Source organism: Haematobia irritans, chromosome 3 (assembly GCF_050003625.1).
Source record: "Haematobia irritans isolate KBUSLIRL chromosome 3, ASM5000362v1, whole genome shotgun sequence".
NCBI lineage: Eukaryota > Metazoa > Arthropoda > Insecta > Diptera > Muscidae > Haematobia > Haematobia irritans.
Genome location: NC_134399.1, coordinates 122,011,378 through 122,032,588, shown reverse-complemented (window position 1 = coordinate 122,032,588; position 21,211 = coordinate 122,011,378). Strand labels below are relative to the sequence as shown.

The window sequence follows — 21,211 nt, the reverse complement described above, 5'->3', positions numbered from 1 at the left end:
TTTATAGGTGAAGAGGCAATGGCCTCTTCTGGCCTCTGTTTAACTTCACTAAGTCTGCCCTTGGAAGTATTGGTGGAGAGAATTCATGGGGTACGCTTCTTAAAATAGAGTATAACTTCGACTCACTGTTCCTTTGCCATAATTCATTCCATGTATCATATATGTATGCTTTGATTTGTCTCTTATAATCATTGTGTTGAAATTTGTATCCATTATCGATTTCACCTAATAGTGAATTTTTAGCAAGTCGGTCTACCACTTCGTTTCCCTTTATATTGAGATGGCTCGGTACCCACATCAACACGATTTTCCTTTTAGGTGTCTTTGATATGATCGTTCTTATATCTTGTATAATAGTATTTTTACTGAAAGGATCACTCATGCCTTCCAGTGAACTCTTACTATCGGTTAAAATAAGCACCGGTCGTATAACATCCTCATGTTGAATTGCCCTCAAACAGTCCCTTATTGCTGATAATTCGCATGTGTATATTGAAGAAAAGTCTGGTATTCGCCTTGTAATATGTATGTCGTCGCTGATAATAGCGAAACCTGCCTTTTGATTAATTACAGAGCCATCAGTGTAATATCTAATGTAGTCCTTGAATTTTGTGTTTATGGCCTCCAGGTAGCGTTTCTCGGTTTCTAAGAGTGACATATCCATTTTTTTGCAATAAGAAAGTGAAACATCTATATTTACGTCCAGAAATGTCCATGGTGCCCACTTAGACCTCTCTGATTTATCAATCATGCGTATGTCAAGGAAATATTTGTTGGTCATTTCTAAAAATTGATCGTAATATCTGAGATAAAGTGGATGGTTTCGAATCGGTTTGGATCTAAGGTAATTGAGTTTAGTTTCGTCATTCATTCTCCTATAGAGGGGGTGGTTATGACGTGACAAAATCTTTAGAGTAAAATTTAAACATTGTTTCAGTCTACGAAGTCGCAAAGGCGGAAAGGCGGAAATGATGTAAGGACCTGCATTGAGTCGGCTGGGCTGGTTCTGAAAGCACCAATGGAGAGTCGTATGTCGGTATTTAAAATCGGATCTAGTGCTCTCAATCGAGTTTCTGTTGCAGATGCATATATAATCGATGCATAGTCTATTGTGGGCAATACAGACGAATTTAGTATTTTCAAAAGTGTTCGGGAGTCCGATCCGAACTTTGAATAACTTAGCATCCTAATAATATTTAGCCTCGTATTTGCCCTCGCCTTTATAGAACGAATATGATTTTGAAATGTGAGTTCATTGTCAAAAATGACACCTAAAAATTTGCATTTGTCTACGAAAATTATATCCCTATCAGACATTTTCAAGGACAAAATACTAGATTTACTTTTTCTTCGCCTAGAAAATTGTAGAGCCACAGTCTTCTCATCATTAAATTGGAATCCACTAGTGTCGCACCACGACATAAGATTATTTATAGCCTTCTGCAATTTTTTGAGAATTGCTGAAGTCTTTTTTCCATTACAATATATAACTAGATCATCAGCGTAAAGTAAATACTTGACATTGTTCGGTACATGAGCGGATATCGTATCTATTGCCAGTAGAAAAAGTGTTACACTTAAAACTGAACCCTGGGGCACACCATTCTCTATGCCGTGATATTCTGAATAGGTATTTTCGATCAGACATCTGAATTTCCTATCTTCTAAAAAATTAGCTACAAATGCGGCCATGTTTCCTTTAATGCCTGCCAGAGTTAATTGTTTCAAAATTAGTTTCCTCCAAACGCAATCATATGCCTTACGCAGGTCGAAAAATATTGCTATTAGATCTTTCCGTGTAGAAAAGCTTTCCATAATATCGGAATGTAATATTGCTAAGTTGTCTATAGTTCCTCTGTCTTGTCTAAACCCCGATTGGTTCTCGCTCAAAAACTTGTTCGTTTCCAAATACCATGTAAGCCTTCTATTAACCATTCTCTCAAAAAGTTTACACATGCAGTTCGTAAGGGATATTTGACACGAATCATTTGAAGGTTGGTACTATATAAAAATAATATGCATTTAATACTAGCGACGCCATCTACGTGTCAGACCGGGGACTTATCAGCCAACCAAACCGATCCCCAGATTTGACCCCCGCTGCCTTTCGGAGAAGCAAAATTCATCCGATCTGGTTGAAATTTGGTACGTGGTGATCGTGTATGATATTTAACAACCATGCCAAAAGTGGTCCATATCAGTCCATAATCATATATAGCCCCATATAAACCGATTTCGAGATTTGGTTTTGGAGCCTCTTGGAGGAGCAAATTTTATCCGAGTGAGTTGAAATTTGGTACATTGTGCTAGTATGTGGTCGTTAACAACCATGCCTAACTAGGTCCATATCGGTCTATAGTTATATATAGCCCTCAGATAAATCGATCCCCAATCACACAAAAATTAGTCCATATCAAGTTCATAATTGTATATAGCCCCCATAAAAGCGACCCCCATATTTCAATTCTGGCTCTCTACGTACCGTGCAAAAAGTCCATATCGATTCGTAATTATTTGTAGACTTAACTATACATAACTTTTTTGTCTAATATATACCACGTATGGACTAACTCACAATTTAGAAAACTATGTTAAGAAGTTTTAAGATACCACAACCCAAGTATTTCGATTGTGGATGACAGTCTTTCGTAGAAGTTTCTACGCAATCCATGGTGGAGGGTACATAAGATTCGGCCTGGCCGAACTTACGGCCGTATATACTTGTTTTTTGTTTTTGTATACATACTTACTGTGATTAGTTTTTTCTCCCGTTGAAATAAAAACATTTGAAATTTTAGTGTGATTGTTTTTGTATCTGTTTTAATTTTTTTTAGTTTTTCTTCTAAATTTCTATGGAATGTTTTGTTGTTGTTGTTGTTGTTGAGTATTGGAAGTTTTTATCTGTATTTACATAATTTTTTGTAGTTGAGAATAATTACATAGAGTTTGGTTGGGATTACAAAAAAACTGAGTTTCTTAATCGGAGTATAAATTTTAGGAATATGTTTTACATAAATTGTTTTTTTTTTGTTTTTTTTTTTTTAAATTTTTATTTATTGCATCAAAAAATAAATCAACTAAATCTACTATTCAAACAATGTTCAAATGTTAAAATATTTTATTTAAAAAGAAGTTGGTTTTAATTGACCTCTTCTATTTAACCCTGGTAGCCACCATAGTTACCATAAGCAGGAGCTTGAGTTGGATAGCTCTTGGCACCACTTGAGCTGGAAGCAGAAGAACCAGAACCAGATTTCGGATTTTCACTGAATAATCCACCAAAGTTTTTCGAAGATAAAATATCTCCCAAACCACCAGAAGATTGACCACCACGATTAGCTCCAGAGCCGCCACCACCCAAAAGACTTCCCAAAAAGCTGCTAGCACTACTGCCACCGCTGCTGCTACCACCACTACCACCAGCACCAGATAAAACACTGCCCAAGAAGCTACTGGCGCTACTGCCTCCACTGCTGCCGGCACTACCACCACCACCCAAAACACCACCAAGAAGACCACCCAAAATATTGCTAGCTGTACCACCCGAAGAACCACTGGAGCTACCACCACTGCTGTAACCGCCACTGGGAGCATAACCACCACTTGGCTGATGACCTCCAGCTTGGTGATTAGGTTGAGGTTGATTAGCACCACCACGTAATGAGTTAGCAATTTGTCCAGCAATGATACCAGTAACAGCATTTCTCACTTCAGGGCTTGAAAGGAAATTCGAGAAGAAGCCACCTTCTTTTTCTTTGGGATTAGTGCCACCATAGCCGGGAGCGGGAGGAGTATAACCGCCAGGACGTCCATAACCACCTTGTCCGCCAGAATAGCCACCCTGACCGCCAGAGTAACCACCTTGTCCACCATAGCCGCCAGCAGGCATATAACCACCGGACGAAGCACCACCAGGTGGAACATAACCTCCGGGATTAGCACCACCACCATAGCCAGGTTGATAACCACCCATACCACCATGATTGTCACTGGGCAAACTGGGATATAGGCTATGTCCGCCGGCACCACCACTTGCATCGAACGATGATGAACTGGGTGCTGCTGGAGCACTTGGATTATTGTTGGTATTATGAGAGTTTACTGTGAGTGCATATGAATTCAATGGAGCGCATTGGTGATTGGTTAAATGCGCCGGGCACATTTAACCATTTGAAGCCAAGCCGGGTGTTAGCAGCGTGTTCAACAAACAGCACGTAATGTTGCAATAAAATCATAAAATCATTGCAGAAGGTAGCCAAATAATAAAAAGCACAAAAAAGAAAATACAAAAGAAAATGAGAATACAATTAAAAGAAGACAAAAAGCATAAACAATAAAAGGGGAAAACAAACGGTAAATAACAAACTCTATATAACAAAATTCTACATTGGAGATTATTAGATTTTTGTTTGTTTTTGTTTTATAAATACATTAAAGACCTATTTATATACATTTGATAGTTTATTCCCCCTATGGTGAGTTTTGAGAAACAAGTGGACAGTATAGGCTTTAAAAATTTTTTAAAACTTTCAATCCTTAGAGAGACATTCATTCATTCCCTCACTTCATTTGATGGGGAAATATCGTAGGGCCAATTACAGTTTGGATACTTCATTGGATCGATTTCACGACTGAAACATCTGCTGGACGTAATGAAGAGGCTAAACCATCTCGAGGCATACATTTTACTTTGTCTGTTATGTGAATATACCAACAACAATTACGACATTAATTGATTCAATTAATTTTTAGATGAAATGTTTTCAATCGACGAAATGATAGTATCAATCACCTAGATCAATTAAAGATTTAATTGATCCAATGACAAAAAAAACCACTTGGTGCAATTAATGTTTGTGATTGATTTTTATATTAATTAAAAAAATTTGTTGAATCAATTAAATTTTGAATTGAATAATTTTCTTTTACAAATTCTATTTAAATTTTGATTGGAAAAATATTGGTGATATTTTTGTCTATGTAGTATACGAAATGGTGTGGTGATATATCGCTTATAATAATAAGTAATTGCAATTGGATAATTAACACGGTTGCCACGATTGGTAGAATTCTTCAAAAATTGTAACATTTCTCCAACAAAGAGGTACTTCAAATATTTTCTACAGAAATACAATTTTGACAAAATTTTCTATAGAAATAAAATTTTGACAAAATTTTCTATAGAAATAAAATTTTGACAAAATTTTCTATAGAAATAAAATTTTGATTTTAACAAAATTTTCTATAGGAATACAATTTTAACAAATATTCCTATAGAAATAAAATTTTGACAAAATTTTCTATGGAAATAAAATTTTAACAAAACTTCCTATGGAAGTAAAATTTTGACAAAACTTCCTATAGAAATAAAATTTTGAAAAATTTTTCTATAGAAATAAAATTTCTACAAAATTTTCTATAGAAATAAAATTTTGACAAAATTTTCTATGGAAGTAAAATTTTGACAAAACTTCCTATAGAAATAACATTTTGACAAAAATGTCTATAGAAATAACATTTTGACAAAATTTTCTATAGAAATAAAATTGTGACAAAATTTTTCATAGAAGTAAAATTTTGACAAAATTTTTTATAAAAATAAAATTTTGACAACATTTTCTGTAAAAATAAAATTTTGATTAAATTTTATATAGAAATAATATTTTGACAACATTTCTATAGAAAATTTTGTCAAAATTTTATTTCTTTAGAAAATCTAGAAATAAAATTTTGACAACATTTTCTATAGAAATAAAATTTGGAAAAAAATTTTCTATAGAAATAAAATTTTGACAAAATTTTCTATGAAATTTTCTATAGAAAAAAAAATTTTGATAAAATTTTCTATAGAAATAAAATGTTGACAAAATTTTCTATGGGAATACAATTTCAACAAACTTTTCTAAAAGAATACAATTTTAACAAAATTTTCTATAGAAATAAAACATTGACAAAATTTTCTATAGCAATAAAATTTTCACAAAATTTTCTATAGAAATAAAATTTCGACAAAATTTTCTATAGAAATAAAATTTTGACACTATTTTCTATAGAAATAAAATCTTGACAAAATTTTCTACAGAAAAAAAATTTTGACAAATTTTTCTATAGAAATAAAATTTCTACAAAATTTTCTATAGAATTAAAATTTTGATAAAATTTTCTATAGAAATAAAATTTTGAAAAAATTTTCTATGGAAGTAAAATTTTTGACAAAACTTCCTATAGGAATAACATTTTGACAAAATTTTGTATAGAAATAAAATTTTGACAACCTTTTCTATAGAAATAAAATTTTGACAAAAATTTCTATAGAAATAAAATTTGGACAAAATTTTCTATAGAAATAAAATTTTGACAAAATTTTTTATGAAAGTAACATTTTGACAAAACTTCCTATAGAAATAACATTTTGACAAAAATTTCTATAGAAATAAAATTTTAACAAAATTTTCTATAGAAATAAAATTTTGACAACATTTTCTATAGAAATAAAATTTGGAAAAAAATTTTCTATAGAAATAAAATATTGACAAAATTTTCTATAGCAATAAAATTTTCACAAAATTTTCTATAGAAATAAAATTGTGACAAAATTTTTCATAGAAGTAGATTTTTGACAAAATTTTCTATAAAAATAAAATTTTGACAACATTTTCTATAGAAATAAAATTTTAATAAAATTTTATATAGAAATAAAATTTTAACAAAATTTTCTATAGAAATAAAATTTTGACAAAATGTTCTATAGAAATAAAATCTAATAAATTTTTAGTTTTGCCAAAATTTTACTTCCATAGAAAATTTTGAAGAAATTTTATTTCTATAGAAAATTTTGTAAAAATTTTATTGCTATAGAAAAATTTGTCAAAATTTTTTTTCTATAGAAAATTTTGTCAAAATTTTATTTCTATAGAAAATTTTGTAAAAATTTTATTGCTATAGAAAATTTTGTCAAAATTTTATTTCTATAGAAATTTTTGTCAAAATGTTATTTCTATAGGAAGTTTTGTCAAAAATTTTACTTCCATAGAAAATTTTGTCAAAATTTTATTTCTATAAATAATTTTTTTAAAAATTTTATTTTATAGAAAATGTAGTCAAAATTTGTTTTCTAAATTTTCTAAAGAAATAAAATTTGACAAACTTTTCTATAAAAATAAAATCTTGACAACATTTTCTGTAGAAATAAAATTTTGATAAAATTTTATATAGAAATAATATTTTGACAACATTTCTATAGAAAATTTTGTCAACATTTTATTTCTACAGAAAATGTTGTCAAAATTTTATTTTTATAGAAAAGTTTGTCAAAATGTTATTTCTTTCGAAAATTTAGAAAACAAATTTTGACAACATTTTCTATAAAATAAAATTTTGAAAAAAATTTTTCTATAGAAATAAAATTTTGACAAAATTTTCTATGGAAGTAAAATTTTGACAAAACTTCCTATAGAAATAACATTTTACAAAAATTTCTATAGAAATAAAATTTTGACAAAATTTTCTATAGCAATAAAATGTTTACAAAATTTTCTATAGAAATAAAATTTTGACAAAATTTTCTATAGAAAAAAAAATTTTGACAAATTTTTCTATAGAAATAAAATTTCTACAAAATTTTTTATAGAAATAAAATTTTGACAAAATTTTCTATGGAAGTAAAATTTTGACAAAACTTCCCATAGAAATAACATTTTGACAAAAAATTATATAGAAATAAAATTTTGACAAAATTTTGTATAGAAATAAAATTGTGACATAATTTTTCATAGAAATAAAATTTTGACAAAATTTTCTATAAAAATAAAATTTTGACAACATTTTCTGTAGAAATAAAATTTTGATAAAATTTTAGATAGAAATCAAATTGTGACAAAATTTTTCATAGAAGTAAATTTTCTATAGGAATACAATTTTAACAAAATTTTCTATAGAAATAACATTTTCTATAGCAATAAAGTTTTGACAAAATTTTCTATAGCAATAAAATTTTGACAAAATTTTCCATAGAAATAAAATTTTGACAAAAATTTCTATCGAAATAAAATTTTGACAAAATTTTCTATAGCAATAAAATTTTTGCCAAATTTTCTATAGAAATAAAATTTTGACAAAATTTTTTATGGAAGTAAAAGTTTGACAAAACTTCCTATAGAAATAACATTTTGACAAAAATTTCTATAGAAATAAAATGTTGACAAAATTTTTTGTAGAAATAAAATTTTTATAAAATTTTATATAGAAATATATTGTGGATAAAAATTTCTATTAAAATAAAATTTTGACAAAATTTTCTATAGAAATAAAATGTTACCAAAATTTTCTATAGAAATAACATTTTAACAACATTTTCTGTAGAAATAAAATTTTGACAAAATTTTCTATAGGAATAAAATTTGGATAAGATTTTCTATAGAAATGAAATTTTGACAATAGTTTCTATAGAAATAACATTATGACGAAATTTTCTATAGAATTAATATTTTCACAAAATTTTCTATAGAAATAACATTTTGACAAAATTTTCCATAGAAATAAAATATTGACATGTTCTGTAGAAATAAAATTTTGACAAAATTTTCTATAGAAATAAAAATTGCAAAATAAAATTTTTTGTTTGGTAATTTGTTGGTAAAATTCTCTCCAAGTTTTTGTGGATTATTTATGGCTCGAGTGGCAACCGCAATTTACTTGGTTTTAGAATGTCGCTATCTGCATGAACAAGTTAATGTTTTATTTTTTTTTTCTAGTTTTATGTGCTTGCATGCCATCATTTCCTTTTTACTCAAAACTCACCATAAAGTTCTTGTGTGTTCGGTGTGTGTGTATGTATGTATATATTTTAGAACATCAAACAAACACATTGTTAAGCCCTTTTTCTATATTATATTCATAGTTCGCTTTCATCTACATTTACAAATATATAAATATATTTATACTTGCACTTTTTATTATAGATTATAGAGATGAACTCTGAAAGGTTGTTAGATCACTTAAAAAGCTAATAGTTTTTGTTTTTTTTCGGTTTTAGTAAATTTATAATTAATTAGCATTATTTTTAATACTACACGTGGTATATTCAAATACTGTTTAAGTTTAATATTATTTTTTATTCATTTAATTTTTATATGCATTATTTTAGAACCGAATTTTCGAACTCGTGGTTTTGTTTTGCTTTGCCAAAAAAATATATCGTATCGTACTAAAAATTTGTGTTATACTATGTTTTTGAATCATCGTTTTATTTTATGTCGCTCAAATTTTATAAATTTGTTGTTTTTAAAAACTATTTAGTCTTATTAGGTTTTCTGATTTTATTGATTATATTCATAATTATATTTGCCTCTCAAATATTATTTACAAAACTGGTTTTCCCTAAGGTTATGCTTAGTTACAATTACATATAAATTTTAGAAATATATAATTTATTGGTTATTTCATCTATACCAAAAAAAACGAACACATATTTGTTACGGTTTCTTTGTCAGTGGTGTTAGAGTAGCAGTGTTGTGTTATCATTTCTGTTAATAAAATAAATGTTAAATTTCGTTATGTGGTTAATTAACATTCTCTGTTAGTTGTAATTGCTCTCAAAAGCTGTTAAAAACATTAGAAGTTAGCTCTTTTTTTAATTTAAAATGAATTTGGTATATTTTGTGAAATAGAATGACTTTTTAATTAAGATTTGCAATGAACCGCATGCCATATATGTTTGAATTATTGATGTCTAAAGCAAAAACCAAAATATAACGGACGGATATATACAAATTTGTTATTGTTAACCCAAAACTTAATTTAGGTCAATACGAAAACAATAAAATAAAAATTTTGGATTTGTTTTTTTTTTGCTTTGATTTAAAATCGTTATGCTTTATTTTTATAAATTTACTTATTCAGACAATACAAATTGAATTTATATATCATATTTGTTTTTATTTTTATTATAGCTATTTTTACATAGTTTTCGACATCAATATTATTGTGTATAATTTTTGTGGGTAATGTTTTTCTGGAGATTCGGAAATTATTTTTAGAGATTGTGGCAAATGCAGCAGTGTTGAATAAATCGAAATGGGAAATGGGAAGATTTTTTACGATGACAATGCTTGGAAATTTCTATTTTTTTGTCTTTCTTTAAAAATTTCTTTTTTTTTTATAACATTGTTAAAATTATTTGGACAAAATTATTTCTTCGCCAAGTATTTAGAATGACAGCAATGTTGAATAAATCGAAATGGACCTTAAGAATTTTTTCTTATTGAAGAAATTATACGATGACAATGCTTGGACTTTTAGATTTGTTTCCTGTCTTTCTTTAAAAAATTATTTTTTATAAGATCATTTAAAATATTTGGACTAAACTATTTTCTCGCCAAGTATTTACAATGTTGAATAAATCGAAATGAACTTTAAGAGTTTGAAGATTTTTTTATGAGAACAAAGCTTCGATTTGTCCTGTTTTTTGTTTTAAAAAACTATGTTGTAAGTTATCGTTAAGTCCATAGTCTGCGTTGCGCTAGATTTTGCTCCAAAAACATAAAAAAAAACAAATTTTTACACCAAAAATCACGGAGGTAATTATTGTTAATTTTTCGATTGAACTATAAACATGTGGAATATCTTATTCTGGCAGATTTCGAAAATAAGAAAGACTAAAAGGTCATGAAATGAATTTTGACCCCACTGAAGGACTTTTAAAAACCATACTTAGCGAGCAAAAAATCAAATTAGCAAGGCTGGTGATAACCGAAAAGGTCCGTGAAATTGGAAATTAAAAGATAATCGAAAATATGTTGCTAATTCTTTTTTTAAAATTAATTTATTGATTTTTTAATTAGTTTATTGATTTTGGTGTACTGGGCCGTATAAGTAATATAAATACAAATCATTCCATTAGATCGTATACGTAATAATAATAAAAAGTTATGGTACCAGGGGTCGTATGAGTCATACAGAATAACGACTATGTTAAATATCTGATTATTCCAAAGTAACCGTATTACATTCGCCCGATTAAAAAAATAAAATTTAACATCTGTAAAATCATAAATTATACATACAAAAAATATTTTTTTTCTTCAATCATGAAATTAATTGATCCAATTAATTTTTAATTGAATTGTCTTCAGTCATATAAATTATAGTATCAATTAAAAAATTAATTGAAAGTCAATAAAAAAATTAATTGATCCCTTTAAAAAAATAATTGATACTATTAACGTTTGTTTCGATTAAAAAAATTATTGAATAAATTATATTTTTAAATGAAAATGTTTTAAAACTCATTTAAGATTTTAATTGGGAAATTTTTGTTTTCTGTGTATCTCAGTATATAAAATGATTTTATTTATTTTATATAGAATTGTAACGATTCAGTTAAAATAATTTAACAATGACAAGCAAAGGATATTCAGCCCAATAAAGTTTTGGCATGTTGATAAATATTTTCTCCAATATTTTCAAACTCCAGAAACTCTGAACAAGTTATACCCCCATGGTCCAATATTCGGAATCTCAAATCGCAAGAATTTATTTTTCTTTTAACGATAAAATAGAGATACTCTTTGCACTTCTCTATACAACCAAGATTTAAATTTATAAGTTTTAAGGTTACGAAATTATGGTGAAATCTTTTTTTGCGATTTGCGATTTCTAATTGCGGATCATGGGGGATAGTATTATATTTGTTTGAGGATATGAAGTGATCTCTATACAAAGTACAATGCTGCAAGTGCCATATCATGAGATTATTATCGGATCATTTAGTTTACATTTTACATTTTTCACTTTTCCAAATCTCGTTTTTATAAATGGTATTTTTACAGCCTTATAAACAAAACACAGAATATATCGTTTATTTAATTTTAATTTATAGAAAAAAAAATAATAGTAGAAATTATATTTTTTTGGTAAAAATTAAAAAAAAAAAAAAAAACTTTTTATTTTATTTATTTATTACAAGATTTACAATCATAATAAATGCTAACAACAAAGGTTTCTGACCTAAATAACTTTTTATTCAGATTCAATTGTTGGCATAAATTCCATAATTTCAGAATAAATCACAAAAATATGTGGCCGACATGAAACAATTTTTTTTGTAAACTCAATTGAGCCACACACAAAAAAAATATTTTTGTCTTCAATCACGAAATTAATTGATCCACTTAATTTTTATTTGACATGTCTTCATTCACAGAAATTAATTGAAAGTCAATTAAAAAGTTAATTGATCCAATTTTAAAATTAACGGATACTATTAATTTTTGTGATTGATTTTTATTTCAATTAAAAAATTTGTTGAATCAATTAAGTTTTTAATTGAATATTTCTTACAACTCAATTAAGACTTTAATTGGAATAATTTTCTTTAAGTTTTGTTTTCTGTGCACTTGAGCATTTGACTATCATAAAATTATATTTGAAAAAATTAGGAAAAATTTGACGTGCACTACCCAGCAAAAAAGCGTCACCAAAAAAGTAGTGAACATTTTCTTTTTGGATCCAGAAGTGGTGTAAAATTGGCGCAGAAGCGATGAATTTAACATGGGCCTGTCATAGGAAGGATGTCCACCATTTCACCAGCTGCTGCACTGAATTTGCATCATTTCTTAAGGTGAATGAGGTGAATTCAGTGTTTTGGATGTGAATTAAGAATTTTTGTGATATTTTGGCAAATAAATAATTTTTGAATTTCTTGATTTTTAATGCATTATAACGCTTGTCTGGAACGTTTGCACATATTTTCAAAAACTTGCAATTTTTCTAGAAAGTGTTTAACATTTTTTTCGGCTAAATTTAAATAATTTTTATTAATTCTTAATATGTTTTTAACCTATTTGAAATGAAGAAAAATAAATTTTTCTTTTAAAATATAAAAAGAGCGGGTTATACAAAAATTGACTGAAATGAAGTCCCAGTGCAGTTAAAAAAAGAACAGCTTTGGGAGAACATTTTTGAAAGTTCTTGTAAGGTTGTGCCTTGAGAAGAACTTCCAATTTTTTTTTGCTGGGTAGTAATGTATTTTGTTTTAGTTAATTTGCCGAAAAATGCTTGAGCTATTGAATTTAATAAAATTGTAATTGGAAAATTTATGAAAATGTTTTGGACATTTTTGTTTCAATTAAAAAAAAAATCACGTATTTTCCTTTGTTTCAAATTTAATAAAGGCGACATTCTTTTTATTATTAAAGTACCATGGTGCGTATGATTAGTATTATTTGGTATGCCGAAAACCGCTTGAGCTATTGAATTTAATAAAATTGTAATCGGAAAATTTATGAAAATGTGTTGGACATTCTTGTTTCAATTAAAAAAAAATCACTTATTTTCGTTTGTTTTGATGTTAATAAAGGCGAGATTCTTTTTATTATTAAAGTACCATGGTGCGTATGATTAGTATTATTTGGTATGCCCATGGGCCGTATAAGTGATAAACATAAACAATACTCATACGCAAGGAAGTCACATCGACAGTAAATTTTATGCAATATGACATCTACCTGAAGAATCAAAAATTAAACTAATTCCGTATATTGCTTATAAGGCTGTTACATTACTATTATTTTTATTTTAATTTTGTATTTTGAATACAATTAGCATTAAAAAACATCCTAAATAACTACCGCAACCCATACAATTGATTTTTTTATTTTCTTATACATCTACATTTATATAATTTTGTTGTTATTGTTTTTAATTGCAAATTCTATCGATAGTAAAAAATTTTACATGGGATATATATTGTTTTCTCTTTACAGCAACCAAGGCAATTATTATCAAAATAAAGGTATGTATGTATATATATTTTTTCGGCCTGTAAATTAATATCTATGGTGAAATTGAGACATTTTAGATTTTTTTTATTGGAAATTTGAGGTTTTAAATTCTATTTTCGTTGCTTGGTTTTGTTGTAATATATGTGTGTTTGAAAGAGAACCTTTAGTTTGCTTTAATGTTTTTTTTTTCATTTTGTACGACTTATGCTATGATCACACTAGGCAAATATTTGACCAAATTGAGTGTCAAACATTTTTCCAGAACCCTTTTCCAAATGTCTGGATACGGTTTATGGAAAATAACCCTACCATGATGTTATATATCCAATATGAGCTCAAAGTGTTTGCTGGTTTGGCTGTGGCGACGGATTTTTTTTAGATTTCTGTCAAATATTTGCCCAGTGTGACCATACCATTACAATTTTTTTTATATTTTTGTTTAAAGTAATAATTGTTTTTCAAATATATTGACTTTACATATTGGTATTCACTTCGGTTTTTGGCATTGTTATTTATTTCTTTTTATATTTTATTTTTATCTTTCCATTTTTTGATTGTTTTGTTTTTAACATTTAGTTTTCGTTTTTTACAAAATTAAAGACACAAAGACCATTTTTTTAAATTACATAGAAATTTTGGAGAGTATTTTCAAGTGTTTAGGAAAAACTTTTTAATTTCTTTGTTCATTAAAATCCAATTTAATTGCCGTTTTTGTCTTGCCTATATGCCAATAGCTTTTAAAAATAAAAACTCTATACTGTCATTAACTATGTGCTTTAGTTTTACATTGACTTCATTTTTTTTGTTAACCTTTTGCTAACGAGCAGAAAATCTAGATTTTGAAACACCCCACATTTGGTTTAAATATTTTGCAGTAAAACTGTTTTTTATATTGAAAAGAATTTGTTCGTATCTTTCTGTTGATATGTTTTTGTGTGTTCAGTTCAGTACTAATGAAGTTGGGCAGAAACCACAAAGTATTGCAAGAGATGGAAAATAGAATATTTGAGGAAAATTACATTTTTTTGTCAATATGACTTGTAGAAAAGTATCAAGGGATATCTAATTTGTAAATGATTGACCATAAAGAAGAGAACAGAAATTGTATGAAAATCTGAAGTAATATATGCTTTAATGGTTCGAAAAATATAGATACTTGAATTATATTACTGCACACACATAAAAAATGCATAAGCATGATATAAAAATACTTAATAGCGTTGTTTTTGCGTGCTAGCAGCTACCCGTTTCAATTCAAATGTTGAAGTTTCAGAGATTTTCATAATTCAATTGTAAAAAAAAAAAAAAATAATAATAATATTTAGCTGCACACATAGAGAAAACTACCACATAGTTATTAATATTAGAAAAATAGTTGTTACAAACTACTACTTTTCTTCGTATCAATTATTCGTTGCTTTCAGGGTTATTAAAACGAACGGTGTATATAATATTGTTTTTATTTTTTTCTCTTGCTAAAATAAATCAACATCTGTTATTTGCAGAAATTCCAAAATGGTTTGAGTTTTTCTTATACCCAGAAGTGATTTCCTCTGTACTCCTTTACATATACTGAAAGAAGGATTTTTCTGTTTTGAGGATAAAATAATTAGACAAATGACGTTTTCTTTTGAAGATAACAAATTTTCTCTAAAAGCAAATAAAAAAAGTGTAGCGGCAATTTTTGCATCGCTTGTAAGAGAACCGGGTTTATTTGCTCTCAAAGAAAATACTTTATGATAAAAAGTAAATTTTTCTTTGTCTGAAATTTCATTCCGAGGGAAAGTACTTTTTTTCTTTTTGTGTATAAATCATTGCTTAGGAGTGGGTATAAAAAATAATGTGGACTTTTGCCATGTAAGCAGTTCTTGATTTTAATTTATGGAATATTTTAAATTACTCCAAGAGATAATAGACTTTTAGCTGCGCAAATAAATTAAAGCAGACCTTCATTTGTTTTCTTTATATTTATTATATAATTGATTTAATCCTGCACACAAGAAGCATATGTACATTGTCTAAGTAACGACACTATAATGAATCCTTTCCATGTTCCGGTTCTTCAAAATCAATTTCCTTTTCGAAGATGTCTAGATTTTTCTTTGAGCAGATATTGTTCGATTGATTTCATCCTGCACACAAGAAGCATATATACATTGGCTATTTAGAAACTCTATAAAGATCCCTTTCCATGTTCCTGTTATTCTAAATCAATTTCCTATTCGAAGAAATAACCAATATTAATATAACTTAATAAGGGCAGTTACTGCATTTGGTGCATTTCATACAATAAATGCTGACACATCGGTGACTCGTGTCCGCTATAGCCTATGGCAATATCTACAGACCTTTAGTGGCGCATTTAAAGTAACAACTAAAGTAGATCTTATCTTTATTAATTTATTATTGATTGATTTCATCCTGCACACAAGAAGCATATGCACATTGGCTAATTAATAACACTACACTTGGCCTCTTCCATGTCCCTGCTCTTCCAGATCAATTTACTCTTCGTAGATATTTAAATTTTTCTGTGAGTAGACAGTAAATATTAACCCTCTAATGCCATTTAGTAAGGAAGTTTTAGTAAAACACAACTTTAGACAACAAAAATGGGCAAAATAAAAAGAAAACTTATTTGAAACTATTCAAGAGGCTTTGAAACATATGCTGAATTTTACCGTATAAATTTTTCTTGCTTAGTTCTCTTGCTTTTGTGTCGTAAACATTGAAAATTTAATCAGCTGGCAAAAAAATTGGGGCAGTAGAGAGTTAATACGAATTCATAAGGAAAGTTACTACAAAGAAAAAATATTTCCAAAATTGTTCCAATTAAAATTTGAATTGAAATTCATAAAATATTCAATTAAAAAATTTAATTGGTTCAACAATTTTTTTAATTGAAATAAAAATCAATCACAAAAATTAATTGCATAAATTAATTTTTCATTGGAACAATTAATTGATGTTGGAGATTGATACTATCATTCCTGTGATTGAAGACATTTCAATTAAAAATTAATTACATCAATTTATTTTGTGATTGAAAACAAATTTTTTTTTCTGTGTAAGATGGTTGCACACAAAAATAAACTGTGCATATAATAAGTCTTGACACATACACGATTCGTTTACAATATAACCTATGTCAAAATCAATTGGCCTTTAGCTGCGCAACTAAAGTAATGAATAAAGTAGATCTTGAAAACTTATTTTTCATCATATTTATTATTCCATTGATTTCATCCTGCACACAAGAAGCATATGCACATTGGCTAAATAAAGACACTATGTTGATATTTTTCTATGTCCCTTCTCTTTCAAATAAATTTCCGCTTCGAAGATGTCATAATTTTTCTTTGAATAGATAGCCAATATCTGAGTTTTCTACATACAAAAAGAAAGTGTTCAGACCATAAATATTGACAAATATGTGATTCGATTTCGGCCTAAGTTTCAAAATCAATAGAGATTCGTTTTGTCCATAATCTATATATTTTTAGATGCGCAAGTAAAGTAATTATAAGGCCACTATGGAAGATCTTGTAAATTATTACGTTTTTTCATATTTATTATTTGAGAGATTTTATCCTGCACACATGAAGCATATGCCCATTATCTAATTAATGACACTATAATGATTCCTTTCCATGTCTCTGTTCTTCGAAATCAGTTACCTCTTCAAAGATGCCAACATTTTTCTTTGAACGCAAAGCCAAAATAAATACAAATTTATGAGAGAAGTTACTGAGTTTATTGCACACAAAAAGAAAGTGTACATGCGTTAAATGTTGACACATCAGTCATTCGTTTTCCCTATAATATGTGTCAATATCAATCGATTTTTTTTCCAGATCAAATAATGTAATAAGTAAAACTACTGAAGTATATGTTGTTAACTATTAGTTTTCTCTATATTTATTATTTGATTGGTTTTATCATGCACACAAGAAGCATATGCTCATTGGCTAAATAATGATACTATAATGAACCGTTTACAGGTTTCTGCTCTTCCAAATCAATTTCCTCTTCAAATATGCAAACATTTTTCTTTGTACGCATACCCAAAATTAATGAAGTTGCTGAGATTTTTATTATTTGATTTGTTTCATTCTGCACACAAGAAGCACATGTACATGGACTAATTAGTGACACTATAATGATCACTTTCCATGTTCCTGCTATTGCAAATCAATTTCCTATTCAAAGATATTATCAATCTTAACACAAATTAATATTACATGTTACTGCGTTTGTATCACACTAATAAAAGTGTTCATACAATAAATGCTGACACGTCAGTGATTCCGTTCCGCTATAATCTATGCCAATTACAATAGACCTTTAGCTGTGCTAAATAAAATAATAAATAAAACCACAAGATTTACTTTAATCGTATATATTATTAGTTTTCTTTATATTTTTATTATTTGATTGGTTTCATCTTGCACACAAGAAACCTATGTACATTGGCTAAATAACGAGACGACGTTGAGCCTTTTTTAGGTCCCTGTTCTTCCAAATCAATTTCCTCTTCGAAGATGCACACATTTCTTTGGAAAGATGGTATTTTGCTGCACACAAAAATAAAGTGTACATGCAATAAATGGTGACACATATGTGATTCGTTTTCGCTATAATCTATATCAATATCAATTATTTTGGCGGAGATTCTTAGCCCATAAATCAAAGAGAACATGTAATGATGGTGTATGGCAAATTGTTGGGCATAGGCAAATAATTTTTAATGGATTTGGTAGAAACATTTTTTTTAATATTATTTTGTTGGTACTGATTCTTAGATTCTTAATTGAATTTTCTTGTTTATGTCCTTGTTCTTCCAAATCGATTTCATCTGCGAAGATGCCGGCACTTTTCTTTGAAAAGATAGTATTTTGCTGCACACAAAAATAAAGTGTACATACTATAAATGTTGACACATAAGTGATTCCTTTTCGCTATAATCTATATAAATATCAAACAGAACAAATAATGATGTTGCATGGCAAATTGTTGGACATAGGGAAATAATTTTGAAAGGCTTTAATAGAAACATTTTTTTAAAGATTATTTTATTGGTATTGATTTTTAGATTTTTAATTGAATTTTCTTTTTTTTGTCCTTTTTCTTCCAAATCAATTTCCTCTTCGAAGATGCCGACACTTTTCTTTGGAAAGATTGTATTTTGCTGCACACAAAAATAAAGTGTACATGCAATAAATGTTGACACAAAAATGATTCGTTTTCACTATAATCTATATCAATATCAATTATTTTGGCAGAGATTCTTAACCCATAAATCAAGCAGAACAAGTAATGATGTTGCATGGCAAATTGTTGGACATAGGCAAATAATTTTTAATGGATTTAATAGAAACATTTTTTAAACATTATTTAATTGGTACTGATTCTTAGATTCTTAATTGAATTTTCTGTCCTTGTTCTTCCAAATCAATTTCCTCTTCGAAGATGCCGACACTTTTCTTTGGCAAGATGGTATTTTGCTGCACACAAAAATAAAGTGTACATGCAATAAATGGTGACACATACGTGATTCATTTTCGCCATAATTTATATTAATATCAAATATTTTGGCGGAGATTCTTAACCCATAAATCTAGCAGAACAAGTAATGATGTTGCATCTCAAATTGTTGGACATAGGCAAATAATTTTTAATGGATTTGGTAGAAATATTTTTATTGACATTATTCTATTGGAAATATTCTTCGTTTCTTAAGATTTTTGATTTTTTTCTAAATGTAAGAAGTAAGTAATTTTATACAAAGTCTTTATGCCTTTAATTCGTTTTGTTTTTCTGTTTCTTTCCTCTATTGTTTTACACTCTTATTTATAATCTATAATTTTGCAAAATTTTATTTTCATACCTGTATTTATATATGTAAAGAGATTAGAACAAATTTAATCAACAAAATTGTTTAACTGAGAAATCTAGTATATATACACATAATATTCAGCATTGCAATTGTAGTATTTTTGTTTTTTCAAACATCTTTGTTGTTTTTTTTTTAATTTAAATGAAATCAAATAATCGGCCAAAAAATCAAATTAGAAAGATTAAAACAGAAATAAAATATAATTAAAATATTACGTGCTGATTTGCAACATTTTACGCATCATCATTCCCACAACGGTAATGGTCATAGCCAGTTTACAAATGCCTGCTGAAATGGAACCATAAGTTGCATTGCTGCTTCCGCCACTGTGGGCATGTGATTGTGTTTGACGATTGTAGGGATTTTGATTTTGATATTGTGGTGGTGGCTTATTATAACTATTGGGACTGGGATAGCCACCGGGATATGGAGCCAAACCACCACCGCTGCCGCCCAAGATGCCACTGCTGCCGCCGGGTGGACCACCAGTACCGCCAGGTGAATTATAGAATGGCTGTTGACCAAAAACGAACGGCGAATTGTAGGGATTCAGCGGCTGCATGCCATTTTGGGGACGACCGGGATTAAGTACACTACCTGGATGATTGGGTTGAGGAAATTGTTGAAAAGCAGGTGCAACAGTTGGTGAATTATAGGGGAATATAGGCAGATTGGGCAATATGGGCACCGATTGTGGAGCTCCAAACACATAGTGAGGATCAATAATCGCTGGATTGTTGCTATTGCTACCGCCACCATTATTGCCATTTTGACCATTACCACCACCATTCGGTGACCCATTGCCTCCACCGCCACCAAGACCACCATTAGAACTACCATAGTCACTATTATAGTTATTATTATTGTTTTTAGTTTGATAGCCATTGGTTTGGTAACCATTCGAGGAGACTGATCCTGGCTTGGCACCGTTGCCATTGTGATTGATATAAGCATGAGTATTTAGAGTGGGATTTGATGAGCCCGCTGAGAAAATGTTAAGTTCTGGACCAGGTTTCATACTGGATCCTGTGAAAGGAATGCGTGTGCATGTTATGTGCATATGGAAAAATGTGTGCGTGTGTATATGTGCGAAATTGATGTTTTTTGTTTTATGACAATTGAAAGTTTATCGGCCCACGCAATATACAATAGTATTGTGGTTGTATGGTAAAGCGTCCCAAGATGAGAAGAAAGAAAATATAGGAAAAAAACAACATATATTTTATAGTTAGTAACATTTTAGATGATGATGTTAAATATTTTCCAATAATATTTGTAGTATTTCAAAGGCAAGTAAATAGGGAATGTTTAAGGATTGTTTTATCTACTTTTTTATCATTTGTTTTGAAATCGTAATTTGCTATATCTACGGGCATGCATAAATTGTTGCTTAAATTATCAAAAGCCTTTTTGTATAATTTTGTTTTTCTATAAAAAAAAAGTGCTAATGTATCACAAAATTATTAAAACTCGAAAATACACTGTGAAATGGTAGTATAAATGCTTGAAAATTTCAAATTTTTTCAAATGTTGA

The 21,211-nt window shown here is 28.3% G+C and overlaps 3 protein-coding genes across 7 annotated transcripts in view; all 3 read right to left on the bottom strand.

The window, feature by feature from the left end:
* Window position 1: 1 nt before the first annotated feature.
* Window positions 2-781, bottom strand: LOC142231161 (uncharacterized). Its single transcript, XM_075301779.1, has one exon. It carries the CDS (start codon window positions 779-781, stop codon window positions 2-4), a length of 780 nt encoding a protein of 259 aa, XP_075157894.1.
* Window positions 782-2,792: 2,011 nt separating this feature from the next.
* LOC142229571 (uncharacterized) overlaps window positions 2,793-21,211 on the bottom strand; it is a 518,551-nt gene continuing 500,132 nt past the window's right edge. For all 5 annotated transcript variants that reach the window (XM_075300139.1, XM_075300138.1, XM_075300136.1 and 2 more), the window contains one exon: window positions 2,793-4,101. In XM_075300139.1, the coding sequence (XP_075156254.1) occupies window positions 3,158-4,101 (944 nt within the window). In that variant the 3' untranslated portion in view covers window positions 2,793-3,157. The remainder of the gene's footprint in view (window positions 4,102-21,211) is intronic.
* Window positions 9,837-20,872, bottom strand: LOC142229572 (uncharacterized). The gene has a single exon (XM_075300141.1). It carries the CDS (start codon window positions 20,735-20,737, stop codon window positions 19,889-19,891), a length of 849 nt encoding a protein of 282 aa, XP_075156256.1. The 5' UTR covers window positions 20,738-20,872; the 3' UTR covers window positions 9,837-19,888.

Excerpts from the sequence above, each read along its gene's own strand:
- LOC142231161 (XM_075301779.1), bottom strand. The coding sequence starts at position 781 with ATGACCAACAAATATTTCCTTGACATACGCATGATTGATAAATCAGAG.
- LOC142229572 (XM_075300141.1), bottom strand. The coding sequence starts at position 20,737 with ATGCACATAACATGCACACGCATTCCTTTCACAGGATCCAGTATGAAA.